Genomic DNA, 16,246 nt, shown 5'->3' on the forward strand with positions numbered 1-16,246 from the left:
CGGTACTTGTCTATCCCAAATTCATGTATTTGGTTTTGATGTTATATATATATGTTATATTTGTTATTCTCGTGGGATTTTGTCTATATGTGTTACATTTTAGTGTTATGTCGTTGTTCTCCTCTTATATTTAATGCGTTTCCCTCGGTTTTAGTTAGTTATCCCGATTTTGTTTTTTGTCCATGGATTTATGAGTTTTGAACAGCGGTATACTACTGTTGCCTTTATTTATTTATTATGTCTGTTTAGTTCACGCATCATTGTAAATATAACGGAATTTGATGAGACTGTCATCAAAGTGAGAGGTTTAGCGCTTTAAAACCAGGTTTAATCCACCATTTTCTACATTTGAAAATGCCTGTACCAAGTCAGGAATATGACAGTTCTTGTCCATTCGTTTTTGATGTGTTTTGTCATTTGATTTTGCCATGTGATTATGGACTTTCCGAAAAGTTCAGTATTTTTGTGATTTTACTTTTTTTTCATGTTTATTTTGTGAGAAATTACATTAAAAAAAATTAGTTTTCAAAATGGTGGCCTTCTTAGTTAGTGATGGAATTTTACTTATACATAAAAATGATAACTGCAATAACCAAAACTATTGGACAGTATCATAGATCTCAAAAACACCCGTCTCATCCGATGAAAATTGATTTAGGAGATAACTGTATTGTATTTTAAGCTCCGACGGCATCAATTGGGGATTTGATGGTCGCAAATTAAGTTTACTGGCGACGCGTTAGCGGAGACAGTAAACGGGTATTTGCGACCATCAAATCCCAAATTGATGCCGTCGGAGCTTAAAATACAATATTGTTATCTCCATTCTAATGAAACTGACAGAAAACAACGTTAAAACATGTATTTAAAATCTGTCATATGCCGTCTGCGCTTGCGCGTACGTCCCATAGCATCAATTGTCAATTTATGCCATGTAAGAAAGTGACGTTATCCAATCTAAATGAACGTTACAAACGTTGTTGCATTAGAATTACAAATACAGGCAAAAAAGAACAACATTACATGGTCCAGGTAGCAGAAAGTAAAATAGCAAACAAAAAAACGAACTCCTAAGAAAATATGAAAGTTCTTTATTAAATCAAAAAATCAAAAGCGCAAATACATAAAAAGAATGGAAAACAACTGTTATATTACTGACATGGAACAGAAATTTACTTATGTAGATAATGGTGGTTTAAACCTGGTTTTATAGCTAGCTTTAATTGTGTATTATTTGTGAAGTTGATAGGGTAAAAATCATCTTCAAAGAGCAATAACTCTACTGAATAAGGAGTCACAAGACTATGATGACTAATTTATAGAACTTGTCTTGCTGAACGTTTTTGTTTGTTTAAGTTTCTTTCTTTCTATTATAATGTTTAAGACATAAGGCAAAAACGCCAATAAAATTGGTAAAATCATCTACAAAGGCCATAACTCTAACAAGGAGCCAACTAACGATTTTGATGATGCAGACTTCTTCGTAGAAATTGTCTTGCTGAGCAGTTTTGCGAATCAAAGTTTCTCTTTATCTATTAAAGTTTAAAAAATAGGCAAAAAAGAAAACAAATAGTAAAATATATCATTTAAGGGCAATAGCTCATATTAAAATTCGTCTGATAGTTTTGACTTATAGACAATTGGTAGTGCTCAACATTCTAAACATTTCAGCTCAGTCAGATTTTCTCTATTTGATGCAAGGGTGATACAGCAATTGCAAAACGGGTAGATACGATCTGTAATTAAATAATTAAACTAATCAAAAGTTTATTTAGAGTAACCATATGCCGGATGAACAAAAAGTGTGCCATTTATTGAAAAACATATGGTTTGGTATAACAAGAAAACTTCTCTAGTGTTCAAAAACATTTCTCACAACCCCACCCCACCCCCTGCTTCAAGCTCAGGATCCTCGCCTGTATTCATAAAGATTTCCAAAATAGACATAACTTGCAATTTACCAATATGTTCAATTTTTAGCCATGTCGGTCATTTTGGTTAGCAAGCCGTATCATCAGACACATATTCTAAACTAGATACCCTAATGATGATTGTGGCCAAGTTTGTTTAAAATATGCCAAGTAGTTTACGGAGAACATTTTTGTAAAAGTTAATTACTGACAACAGACAACGACGGACACCAAGTGATAAATAAAGCTCAGTTGAGCTAAAAATTGGTTTCAAATATTAAAAAACCTAAACATTCATGACACTGTTTATCGTATTTGTTTTATTGTTCTTTGTTTTGTACATAAATCAGGCTGTTAGTTTTCTCGTTTGAACATGTTTTACATTTTGTCTTTTTGAAACCTTTTATTGCGGACTATGTGATACTTCTTTTGCTCATTGTTGAAGGCCATATGGTGACCTTTAGTTGAAAACTTCTCGGTCGTTTTGTCTCTGGTGAGGTAATTTCAGGTTTGCAGCACTGGTAAATGCATGATCTATATTTTTTTATATTAAATTAAGGTGTATTGGCAAACGCCTCATCATATATAACGTGAGGGTACCCAAATTGCACCTCTTTTGACAGTATTTTAACCTACATTTATTTATGCTTTAGATAAAAGTTTTCATTATGCGTTTATTTTGTAGATGTATCATTACTTACTATATGGTTTCACCAATTTAATTTTGAATCCATATGGAATCATAGAGAATTAGTCTTTACTGACCCACAAACTATCAATGACTCTGTAATGAGGAGTACCCAAATTGCATCTATGCTTAAATTTGCATCGTCAAAAGTCAAGTAACAGAGCATTTGTTTAATTTCTTCAAGTATTTTGAACAATTGGATATTAGTCCATGCTTATTCTTCATTTTTTAAGAAATGGATACTTGTAACATATTGTATTTGCTAATTTTAAAAAAGATGACGTTTTCGTACATTTTGCTTTTTCAGTAAACACTTCATCTGTTGATAAATACTGTAAACGTTTTGTGTATATCTAAATATTTTTACCTATGTTGAAAGAAGTGCATAGTATCAAATCATAAAAATACAAATGGTTTAGTCTCTAGCAAATCTTGTAAGATTTCCACTGCTTTTTTTGCTAAATAGGTGCAATTTGGGTACCGTGACGTTAGTATAAATACAATCATGAATGGTCCATTATAAGTCTAGATCCCAAGTAAAGGTAATAAACAGCTGCGCCATGAGCGCATAATATGCACGACGTATTGTTTTAAGCAATAAGCATATATTGTTTTTGAGATACGGCGGGATATGTAAACCCCCCCCCCCCCCGTTTTTTTTTTTTTACAAAAAACTAAATATCACTTAAATAAAATTTTGAATCAAAACCAAAAAGTATACAGATCTTTAGATTAATATAACAAAGAAGTGTGTAAAGTTTCAAGCAATAATCATAAATCATTTTTCAGATACGGCGCCACATGTAAAAAAAACCTCCCCCTTTTTTACAAAATACTCCATTACTCAAAAAACGGAATTTTGAATCATCACCAAAAAGTATACAAATATTAAGATTAATATAACTAAGAAGTGTGTAAAGTTTTAAGCAATAATCAAGAATGGTTTTTGAGTTATGGTGCGACATGTGAAAAAAAAACACCCCTGTTTTAGTTACAAAGTGCCGTAACTCAAAAAGTGTTAATCAAATTTTCACCAAAAAGTACACAGATCATTTGACCATCATAAGAAACACCTATATTAAGTTTCATTAAATTTGGATAAGTCGTTCTCAAGTTACTGTGCGACATGTTTACGCCGGACAGACAGACGGACAGAAGGACAGACAGACAGACAGACAGACAGACACTGGACATTTGTATACCATAATACGTCCCGTCAAAATTTGACAGGCGTATAAAAAATTCAATCAATTCATGGTGCCAATGAAATAAGGCAAATTCATCAATACATTATATCTATTCAATACATCTAAATCTACTTTATTCTATATGAAAATAACAGTAAGAGGGATACAAAAAATACTTTTGAATCTTCAGTGTCTTTGTCATGTTTATTTACATTTATCTTTCTTTGTTCAAAAATCTTTTACACACATAACACTAGCTTTCAGTAATTAGGTTACATCTTATAGTTTGTTAGCTCCCTTCCTGGAATCAATTTCTTAAGTTTGGTCATTTTTGGTTTGGTTTTTTGAAGAAATTTTGGGAGGAACAATAATTTTCAATTGTCCAGATTTATCAAGACTGCTGTCAACAAGATATCTGGAAAACCTATAGTTTGGTTTTGTGTCGGTATGGTTCTCACCAGTCTTCATTCTTAATGGCTTATGGTGTGGCGCCTTAAGACCAATCGTTGCAGTCAAGGTAGAGATAGGCTCCAGTGTTTTGGTAAGACTATCGATGGTTTTCTCTGATAACAACACATTTCTATCTCCAGTCTCAGAGGTGTTCTCTGTGTGGGTATCTACTTTCTCCTCAAATGATTGACGATTGCCAACATTAGTTTCTCTATCTGTACATAAGGGGATAAGATGTTTTCCAATGTCAACATTGATGTCTCTAACTGTACAGGAGGGAACAAGATCTTCAGTTGAACTTGCTGATGTTGGTCTGATAAATCTTCCTTTCTTCTGACCTAAGTCCTCACTCCCAAAACTCCTGAGAATAAATTAGAATCATGAAACAAAGGTATTGCAAAGTGAGGTATTACACAGATATTCCTGAAATTTGCTTTTCCTAAATAGCAAAGCAATTATATTGAACAAGAAATTAACAGAGACATAATTAACATGTATATTGATCATGCTTATCATTTACTCAAAGTCTGGTAGCATTTTAACCAATTTCATTTATTTTTAAACAGCAGTGATCACAAGTGTCAAAGAATTACTTATAAAACATTTAAACTACTTTTTGATAGAACTACACAATAAAAGGCTTAATAGATATCGTTTTTTATTAAGTTTTCTGTACTTTTTTATTATGAAAGTTGTGGTTACTAGTTTCTATCATTTTTATTGTCAGGATTACAAGTAACTTTGTTTAGATATTGATATAAAAAAACAGCTAATCGAAACTTGGTTGGATGTGATCTCATCTCAATATGATTCATTGAATGTCATTTCTTAATTTTGTATGAAATTTTTGGTTTTTGGAAATAGTAGCAATCTTTGTTAATGAATTGTATACAATATTTAAAAAGGAACATTTTAAGACTAATACTATAAATATTCATACAGGTTTGACTGATGATCATGATTATAATGATAACAAGAATGTGTCCCAAGTACAAGGATGCCCCATCTGCACTATCATTTTTTATGTTCAGTGTACCATGAAAAGGGGATTAAATCTCTAATTTGGCATTAAAATTAGAAAGATCATATCATAGGGAACATGTTTACTAAGTTTCAAATTGATTGGACTTCAACTTCATCAAAAACTACATCGACCAAAAACTTTAACCTGAAGCGTGACGAACGAACGTACTAATGAACAGATGAACGTACAGACGGAAGGACGCACAGACCAGAAAACATAATGCCCATAAATAAATGGGGCATAAAAAAGGGGGGAGTATAACGCTGTCTTTCAAAAAAGGTTTAGGTCATAAAGCTAACAACTATCAATCACAAAGTATATGTTATGTTAAAAACAGAAGCAATACCGCAGGACAAACCAAAGCCCATATGGAGGAGAACAGTAAACTGTTCCACTCTTAATGAAAAAAATGGTTTCTTTAATAGCTATTTAAAGGATATTTTCAGGATGGTGAGGTATTTTCTCAGCCATCATTTTTTTTTATAATGAAAACACAGAAAATGACAATAACAATTCTACTACCGGTAAATGTGATGGCACATCATCCACCTATCCTTTGAGACCATATAGGCAAAGCATAATACCTGATACATAAAGACTCGAACATACCATGTATTAGATCCAGGGTCTATTTTGTTTGGTCGTTTCTTCTTGTAGAATCGTCTGATTAACATGAAACACATAACCAGAGTCAGTAAAACTGCCAGAGTCAGCAAGATCGTCTTGACCACATTCAAGTTACATTTCTGGTACCCAATCAAATCCTCACAATCATAGAACACAGAACAGGGATTAGGATCACATTCATTTATATCTGTCTGACACCACTCATCAGTATAACCACGGTCACATTTACAGGAATATTTCTCAAAACTGGAAGCTCGTTCAACGTCATTACATTCAGTCGAGGTTCTGTTCAGGCAGTTACCATGGACACAGGGGGCAATCAAGATGTAAACATTGACCTCTATATTTTTGGTTGTGAATCTGGCTTGATCGTATCCTCTGGCTGTAAAAACTGTTCTCCCATAGAATGTTTTGTCAACTGAGAGACTCAGTTTTAACTTCTTTTTAAGTATGCCATGAAACTGAACAGGTTCAAAGGTAAAGTTACTGAGTAAAGTATTGTTTATTCTCATTGTGTAGTTTATTTCAGTAATTGAAGGGTCAACAAAGTCAACATCTAAGAAAGTCACATGTCCTAATTCATACTTCTTTGTAACATTTCCATCCAATAAAATTTGAACTGAATTCAAACCTTTACCAGGAACTTCTACTTCTTCAAATTTTAAAGCTGATTCAAACGGCAAAAGCATTGGAGCGTCATTTATAGGGGCAATGTTAATTGTTATATTTCTGGTAGCAGACAGTGGATGGAATGGAGGCAATAGTCCTGTTTCTACTACTTTAACAATAATAAAGTCAGCTCCATTATAATTACTATCTGGAAGATAATAAACTGTTCCATCTGATGTAATGTTGGCTTGTCCATGGAATGGTGGCTGGAGAATTGTGAATTCCACATCATCTGATTCACTGTCCTCATACTGTATTACTCTTTGTCCATTGTTGTCCTGGAGGTCATCCATGTCTTCACTCACAAATAGTTCTGATGTAGTGATACGAGGTGGTGTGTTGGGTGCTCTCCTAGACATCACCATTAATGACCACATTCTGGGTAATGGTATACTGGTGGGTACTGATCTTTTCTTTCTTGTTGAAGTTGTCTTTGAGAATACTTCTTTGCATGCCTAAATTGATAAGAACATTTGTTTATCAAACACTGTTTAGAAGAGGCAAGTCAGGCTCCTACAATTTTATTCCACTAAGATTTCTACAGAATTGATGGATTTCATTCACAAATAATTCAAATAGATATACAAAGATGTGCAAATGACACAACTCTCCATCCAAGTCACAATTTGTAAAAGTAATTCATTATAGGTCAAATTAAGATCTTCAACACAGGGACCTGGCTCACACCTAACAGCAAGCTTTATTTTCCAAATAATATTTTTACATTATTATTTTAACATAAATTTATTAATTAAAAGGTTCATCCTGAATGATTTAAGTCAAAGGAATGATAAATAGAGATCTATGAAACATCTACTAACCTGTGTAGTGAAAACTTTGTTGACGAAGTCTGTTTTATCTGTTACATTATTACAAGTGTCAGATGGGTGCTTCCATGATTCCTGAACTGTTGAAATACAAAATATCAGGCATAACATAAGGGAAGTCATATAAAACATGTTTTAAAAGATAATTTGAGAAAATAACATGAGAATGAAACATTTGTAATTTATCAATAAACTTTGAAAAGACATCAAATTAGTGCGACTCGATCATTCTAAAGATTTTATAAAATACATTTGATCTAATATTGATAGTCATCGAAAAATTGATGCATAATGTTATGCATCTTCACCCATGCTTTTGAGGCCAATATCAAGTAACTACTGCTGATAGTTTTTGCCTTTTTGGTACATCTTGAGTTTTATAACAGTTATATTTGGTCTATATTATTAGCATCTTAAACAAAGTGTAAAATTCAGTGTAGTATTGACACCAAAAAGAACCTATATATTTACCATAAAGGCAAAAACCTAAATTTTAATCACTAAACCATGGAAAGAGGCATGACAATTTCTTATTGCAAAAATACTCCTACTTAATATATATATGTCTTACAGTTATCCCAATAAACCAGGACAGGAATTTCTGTGTTTGTATCAAATAAACTGCTGTCGAACTTTACATTGATACTGATTTCTGTCAAGCTTTCTACTGAAGTTGTTGGTGATAAGTAAAACATCAATCCAGCATACTGCTTCAGTCTGAAATAAATAAAAGCTTGGATTGTCAATCTGTTTAAATATGAAAATTTATAAAAAAAAAAAACATTCAACCCCCCACCCCCATCCCCCCTTATCTAAACATAAATGATCATAAAGATGTACATGAAACTTGTAAATTAAATTATCCTTCCAACTCATATGTAGAATGATCTAATCATAAAATATTTAAAAAAAAAGATTAAAGCCATATCAAGAAGAGTTCCTCTTATTCATTTGTCAGAGTGATTGATGGATTTCAAGATTAATGAAATAAAAAATTGGTTTAAAAATTCACTTTACATTGAAAATTAGATACTAATTTAACCTAAACTACCAATTAATGGATATCTTATTTCCAAGCTACAGAAAATACACTATGTATAATTGTTAGCTATTGCTCACTAATGACACCTTAGCCTGTAGCATATTGTAATAGGTTTAAAAGCCGTACATTTGAAAAAGCATAATATGGTATAGCATGTTTACATACAGACTGATAACAAATTTCAGGACGCTCTTATGTGTAGTTCTGTAGAAAATGCCGACAAATTGTCAAAGTGTCAAACATGCTTTTTCTCCACAGAAAATCAAGTTGATCATATATTTATAGCAACAGTATTCATTGAAGTGTTACACCTCGATTACACCACATTAGTACATATAAACATTCTATATGGTGTAAACATTCATGGACAATTTCTGAAAGACTTGCTTGCAATTAAAAGACAATTAATTACATTTTTACTGAAATAAATTCTCTTTTTATTTTATTGTGTTCCTGATTTAGTTAGATTTATTTAAACCCTGATTAATTTCGATCATTATTACAGAATCAGTAAATGTTAAGGTAACATTTGTGAATATCCATGGAATATTTCAATCCAATTTATTTTAAAACCATACTAGCCTTCAACACATCATGAATAAGCATATATACTTGACCATATAACTAACCTATTTCTAAGAAAACATTATGTATCCTCCCACCTAGTACGAGGGTCTATAAGATATCTTACACTTGACCATATAACTAACCTATTTCTAAGAAAACAATATGTATCCTCCCACCTAGTAAGAGGGTCTATAAGATATCTTACACTTAACCATATAACTAACCTATTTCTAAGAAAACAATATGTATCCTCCCACCTAGTAAGAGGGTCTATAAGATATCTTACACTTGACCATATAACTAACCTAATTCTAAGAAAACAATATGTATTCTCCCACTTGTAAGGGTCTATAAGATATCTTACACTTGACCATATAACTAACCTATTTCTAAGAAAATTATATGTATCCTCCAACCTAGTAAGAGGGTCTTTAAGATATCTTACACTTGGCCATATAACTAACCTATGTCTAAGAAATCTAGATGTATCCTCCCACCTAGTACGAGGGTCTATAAGATATCTAGTATATTTAGCTGAGGCTGCAGTTCCATAATCAGCTGTTACATCTGTCTGGTTTAATATTCCTGCCAGTATGGTTACATTTATACCTAAAACAATATACAATATATATAGTACGAGGGTCTATAAGATATCTAGTATATTTGGCTGAGGCTGCAGTTCCATAATCAGCTGTTACATCTGTCTGGTTTAATATTCCTGCCAGTATGGTTACATTTATACCTAAAACAATATACAATATATATAGTACGAGGGTCTATAAGATATCTAGTATATTTGGCTGAGGCTGCAGTTCCATAATCAGCTGTTACATCTGTCTGGTTTAATATTCCTGCCAGTATGGTTACATTTATACCTAAAACAATATACAATATATATAGTACGAGGGTCTATAAGATATCTAGTATATTTGGCTGAGGCTGCAGTTCCATTATCAGCTGGTTCAATATTCCTGCTAATATGGTCACATTTATACCTAAAACAATATACAAATCTTTATAATTCAAAAAATCATTCAGTGGCAATATATAGCTACACGACATTAAAATATCATTTCAATGGCACCACATTATCCACAGAGGTAGTAATGATACCTTTAACATGTTTAACAAAAAGACTGATTTTTTATTTTAATTTTAGAATTAATTGATTTGTCACTGCGTTAAGCAAGTAATAAGGAGAAGATAAGTTTTGTCCCCTTGAACTTGAAGTGTAATAAATTTCTTAATTAAAGTCTTCAAATGGGCATTAACTAAGAATATTTAAAATATATAAGTGTGTTGTAAATTAAATTTGAGAATTTGATTCAAATTGGTAAAAGATTAACTTTACAGCTTATGCCCCATAAACATATTATGTTCAAGACCTTATTTAATAAGATATAATATTAGTTATTTTGCTGTTATCAGGGGTAAACAGAATTTTACACTGTGTTGAAAATTTATACACCTTTAGAGGAGGAGGCAAGAAGGTGTATGAATTTTTAATAATGCTGTAAAATTCTTTACACCCAGGACTGCACCAAGACAACAAATTATTTTTTATGAAGCTATCTTCTACTTATTTCTACACCTGGGAATCAATTAAAAAAAAATCTTATGAAAGTTCACAACACATTTTTTTTTCAACACTGACTTTGCTCTGCATTGTCAAATACTATTTTTTGGACCTTTTTAATTTTTGAGAGTTTTGAAAAATTTCATTCTTATCTTGTTGTCATTTTTTCACAATTACCATTGATTATATACTTTTTTTAAATTCAGTTTTTATTTTGTATTCCCTAATGATATAAGGTGGGGTGTTATTATACCTGGGTGATTAACCCATCAAATTGCAAGATTCTTGCGTCATAAGAAATAAGTATTCATATTCTTTAATTTTGTCTGCCAAATTTGCTTCAGACCTTCAAAACTCTCGCATTTATTGAAAACATTATAAAGTTCCAGTCTAATAGCTATATAAGTCTTATCATACGTTCTCTTTTCCCATTAACAAACACAGATTCAATATTTTGATTACAAATTTATGATCATTCACATATCTGTACATGTGATATAGCCCAAGTGTGCTGATTAGGCATAAACCATCAGATACAATTTAATCAAAATATTTCCACCATACCTTTGATAATAATATCAGCAGATACTTTGGTTGTAGTATCTTGTAACAGTATTTCTCCATGAAGCTTGCTACTTTTACGTTTTCTTTGGTCTGGTGTTCCCAATTCCAGATCAGAATCTTTAGTGCCTGAAACAAACAACCAAAATCAGCTCAAATTATGGATTAAAAATTTTCATAAAAATATTTATTTTATCAATGACCCAATTGTGACCTATAGAATAAGATAAATACTGGTTTGAACTAACATGAGCAACATCACAGCTGGTAATCTACACACGCAGAACATTTGGTTCTGCAATGAAAACCGTGAGAGGATTTTCCGGTGGTGCTTGAGTGGAGTAATTGTCACCGCTTCAAAAGGTATGTACATTTCTAAATCTCAATTTTCTTATTCACCTGATCAAAATATTAATCAAAGAGCTGAAAGCTCTGAAGAAAAATGACGCCACTGTCTCTAATATTGGGATAGTTTTTATGCAAGTCTTGATTTTCACATACCGTAATTAGTTTAACAATGCAACATGTATCGTAAGCATATAATTGATATTCGTATATGTGTGTGTGTGTGAAGTGAAGGTGACAACTGGCTGGTTTTTTAAGACAAATGAATAGGTCAAGACTAGCTGAATTGTACAAATAAATACCGTAGAAAGGCTTGTATATTTCTCACTGGTACATAGTCTGAATCTGAGTCCGTTCGCTTCCATTCACGTTTGCGCCCACTCATTTTCACCCCTTTCACTTTCACACCCTACATGTTCACACCCAATCTTAATTGGTTTTGTGTTTAATAACTATGTAAGCAAGTGTTTTCTTATAAGTATAATTGTTGTCATTGTCTCAAAATAAAGTGAGACAGCAATTTTTTTTTTGTGTTGAATAAATCTTAATTATGTTTTGGATAAGGTATTGCTAAAAATAATAATAATCCTTTCTAAATAAAGTGGTATTTTGTCAACGTTTTATTTTGTGTTGAATAACTCTTAATCATGTTTTGGTTAGTGTATTGCTATAACTTGTTTCATTGACTTGTTTCAAAATGAAGTGAGATTCTGACTATGTTTGTTTCTGCGTGTTGAATAAATTTTATCATGTTTTGGTTATATTAGTGGATTGCTATATTTTGGTTTCTATGTTTTATTGTTTCGTTGTTTCAGATCAATGGGACCAAGCTGTTAAAAACAATTATCTTTTGTGTTTTTTCCTTTAAAATCTTCAATGTTTTACTCATACCAAGCTATAAATACATTCAGTATTTACACCAAAGCAATTTAAAACAACAACCATAATTTTCCAATTATTCAACTTGAATTTGAATTAAAATTGGGCGTGAATGAGTAGAGTGTGAATGTGCGAACGTGTAGGGTGCGAAAATGTATTGGGCACAAACAGACCTGATGCCACACAGTCTGAACCCCCTTCTCCCACAAAATATTAAGTAAATAATCTTTTTGTTACTGCTATCAAAGGTCTAATGAAACTCAGATAGTTTCAAACATTTGTCAAAGAATTCTAGTCAAACTGGCACCTAGTTAAATTGGCACCTGACCATCGTAGGAAGGCGTCCCAGAAAAATAATAAAATAGCCTTGCCAGACGTCATAATTATTTGGACTAATACATGAGATATTGTGTATTTTTCTGCATTATTTTAACCAGTTGAGCATTTTACAGGATTGTTGGTTTAATGCTGTTTAAACTTTACTGAAAAACAAACACCTTAAATTTGCTAATTATTTGGCATGAAAGTTTGATTTATTGAAAGGGACTCATAGTTTTCCATTTTATTTTAATAATTGACTTGTTTTTACAATTACACAAATTGTCTAATTGTTAAAACAACAGCTTTGGTAAGGACTTCGTTGTTTACCTTTATACACTACATATTCACTTTCGTTTCGTGGTTTACCGAAATACACAACAACATATTCACTATGTACTTGGTAACAGTAATTAATTAATTGAATAGAAAATATTATATCAAATATTATTGGATGCCGAATTGACGTCGAATAGGTGCCGATTTGACTAGATGCCAATTTAACCAGGTACCGACTTGACTTGTACGTTTCAATTCCTCTGCGATCGTTTGCGGTATTTTCTTGAGAAAACCTATTTTCCATCATCAAAGAGAAGAAGAAACTGCTTTAAAATGATTCTGGAACGCTTCATGATTGTTAAAATAAGTTTAATTCACTCAAAAACAATTTTAAAACTTGCGATTAAACAGGAAGTTTCCAAAGCACGTGTAAAAGAAGAAATTAACCGGTGAGAGTGGAAATCCGTATATGACAGATATCCCTATAGTACGACTTTGAAAGTAAAACAGTTCAATCCTTTTGTAAAACAATCTTTAATATACCTATCACATTAATGTTTAAATGGTCTTAAGCTTATTCAAACCATATAAGTCGGTATGAAACACCAAAACGGAATGAACAATAACCGATTACGTTTTGTAGTTTACAAATTCTAAAACTGGTTCCCGTCAAACTACAACACTTTGTTCGAGTGAAGTGGAATACAAGCAAAAACCAGTGTAAACTGGGTCCTGGCTGGTTTAATACTACACAACGATGCATAATGATAACACAAGCAGGTTCCAGTTTGTTTGGAAAATAGGAAATACGAAACCAAGCGCGGTAGGCAGAGCAATGTAATGAAGTTCAGGTCGGCAGTTATGGAACAATGACTGCGTCATTTTCCAAAAATCAGAGAATGCTATGCTGTGGTGAAAACTTTAACGAAGAAATACATGTATCATTTACTGTTGTACGTAGAGTTGAACACTTACAAAATCAGTTGCCCCACGAGAAATCGCCTAAAAAAGTGACATTTTAATTTTAAAATGGTTCTATTTACAGACCTACAAGTTCAAATTTAGTTTTTTTTAGGGCAATGGGTATGAATGTTGTTTTTGGCGGCGTGTACGCTGTCCGGTGTTGATAGACGTCTTAATAATTCAAAAAACTACATTTTTTCATTAAGTCATGCATGAGGGGATCGGTTCTGATTGAGTACATCGTGAATGCGTGACGGGAAGTACAAATCATATCTTTTTTTTAAGTGCAGATTTGTTAATTGCATTGAATAAATTACCATCATTTGGTACTAGGAAGAGTAATGTTAAATAAATAGTTTGAGGTACTGAAAATTAAACATGAAATAGCCTTAATAATATAATCAAGGGCCACATCTTTTAAAATGCAAAAATTGAAAATGTTCAGCTAAATTTGCATTCTACTTTTTTGTTTAAAAACGCATCTTTAATTCAAAAACGTACTGCAAACAAAAGGTTGAATAGTGCTACAGTTATTGCATTGGAGCAGTTTCAAGTATTATATTTTTAAACAATGAAAAAAATAACTCAAAACTTCCAAAACTGAAATCTTCAAAAATGAAATTTGACCTCCATTGAACACATCAAAACTTGAGAAGGAGTTTTCAACATCATCCATGGTCACAACATAAAGTGCAATTTTTCAATGAAAACCAAGGCCAGTAACTCCTGTTACTTCTAAACTCCTTTTTAAAACAACATATCAAAATTTTAAAAGCATTCGAAATTGGAGCTGAACATCATGACATCTGAGTTATTCTATGTTTTAATTTTTTACTCATGATTTTTTTACTTACGTTTAATACATAATGGGTTAGAGTAAACAGTTGATGACAGATGAGATCTCCCTACAGCATACAATGTCACATAGACACATTTACCAGGCTCCAGGTTGAAGAAGGTGTTCATTTTAGCAGCCTTCATTGTCTCATTACTCCAGGTTGTGTTTGCAAATTCTCCAACTGAAGCATTGAGTGGCGTCTCATCAATCCACAGTTTACCATCTCTGATATAGGCTTTCTTTGATGCTGTGATACCAACCATAATTCTGGGGAAAACATCATCTGTACCTGGAGAAGATCCTATCTCCCATTCTGTAAAATAAAGCTTGTAGTAAATAGGAATCTAAATAATTCTGGGGAAGACATCATCTGTACCTGGGGAAGATCCTATCTCCCATTCTGTAAAATAAAGCTTGTAGTTAATAGGAATCTAAATAATTCTGGGGTAGACATCATCTGTACCTGGGGAAGATCCTATCTCCCATTCTGTAAAATAAAGCTTGTAGTTAATAGGTATCTAAATAATTCTGGGGAAGACATCATCTGTACCTGGGGAAGATCCTATCTCCCATTCTGTAAAATAAAGCTTGTAGTAAATAGGAATCTAAATAATTCTGGGGAAGACATCATCTGTACCTGGGGAAGATCCTATCTCCCATTCTGTAAAATAAAGCTTGTAGTTAACAGGAATCTAAATAATTCTGGGGAAGACATCATCTGTACCTGGGGAAGATCCTATCGCCCATTCTGTAAAATAATGCTTGTAGTTAATAGGTATCTAAATAATTCTGGGGAAGACATCATCTGTACCTGGGGAAGATCCTATCTCCCATTCTGTAAAATAAAGCTTGTCGTTAATAGGAATCTAAATAATTCTGGGGAAGACATCATCTGTACCTGGGGAAGATCCTATCTCCCATTCTGTAAAATAAAGCTTGTAGTTAATAGGAATCTAAATAATTCTGGGGAAGACATCATCTGTACCTGGGGAAGATCCTATCTCCCATTCTGTAAAATAAAGCTTGTCGTTAATAGGAATCTAAATAATTCTGCGGAAAACATCATCTGTACCTGGGGAAGATCCTATCTCCCATTCTGTAAAATAAAGCTTGTCGTTAATAGGAATCTAAATAATTCTGGGGAAGACATCATCTGTACCTGGGGAAGATTCTATCTCCCATTCTGTAAAATAAAGCTTGTAGTAAATAGGAATCTAAATAATTCTGGGGAAGACATCATCTGTACCTGGGGAAGATCCTATCTCCCATTCTGTAAAATAAAGCTTGTAGTTAATAGGAATCTAAATAATTCTGGGGTAGACATCATCTGTACCTGGGGAAGACCCTATCTCCCATTCTGTAAAATAAAGCTTGTAGTAAATAGGAATCTAAATAATTCTGGGGAAGACATCATCTGTACCTGGGGAAGATCCTATCTCCCATTCTGTAAAATAAAGCTTGTAGTTAATAGGAATCTAAATAATTCTGGGGTAGAC

General features: G+C 32.6%; 1 protein-coding gene across 1 annotated transcript in view; it reads right to left on the bottom strand.

The window, feature by feature from the left end:
• Positions 1 to 4,100: 4,100 nt before the first annotated feature.
• Positions 4,101 to 16,246, bottom strand: part of LOC139526729 (uncharacterized) — an 87,061-nt gene continuing 74,915 nt past the window's right edge. The window contains exons 43-50 of the mRNA XM_071321892.1: positions 14,767 to 15,063; positions 11,132 to 11,257; positions 9,748 to 9,866; positions 9,456 to 9,634; positions 7,954 to 8,099; positions 7,377 to 7,462; positions 5,869 to 7,010; positions 4,101 to 4,596 (exon numbers count right to left, since the gene is read on the bottom strand). Coding sequence (XP_071177993.1) covers positions 4,101 to 4,596; positions 5,869 to 7,010; positions 7,377 to 7,462; positions 7,954 to 8,099; positions 9,456 to 9,634; positions 9,748 to 9,866; positions 11,132 to 11,257; positions 14,767 to 15,063 — 2,591 coding nt within the window. The remainder of the gene's footprint in view (positions 4,597 to 5,868; positions 7,011 to 7,376; positions 7,463 to 7,953; positions 8,100 to 9,455; positions 9,635 to 9,747; positions 9,867 to 11,131; positions 11,258 to 14,766; positions 15,064 to 16,246) is intronic.

The sequence above is a fragment of the Mytilus edulis genome, chromosome 6 (assembly GCF_963676685.1).
Source record: "Mytilus edulis chromosome 6, xbMytEdul2.2, whole genome shotgun sequence".
Lineage (NCBI taxonomy): Eukaryota > Metazoa > Mollusca > Bivalvia > Mytilida > Mytilidae > Mytilus > Mytilus edulis.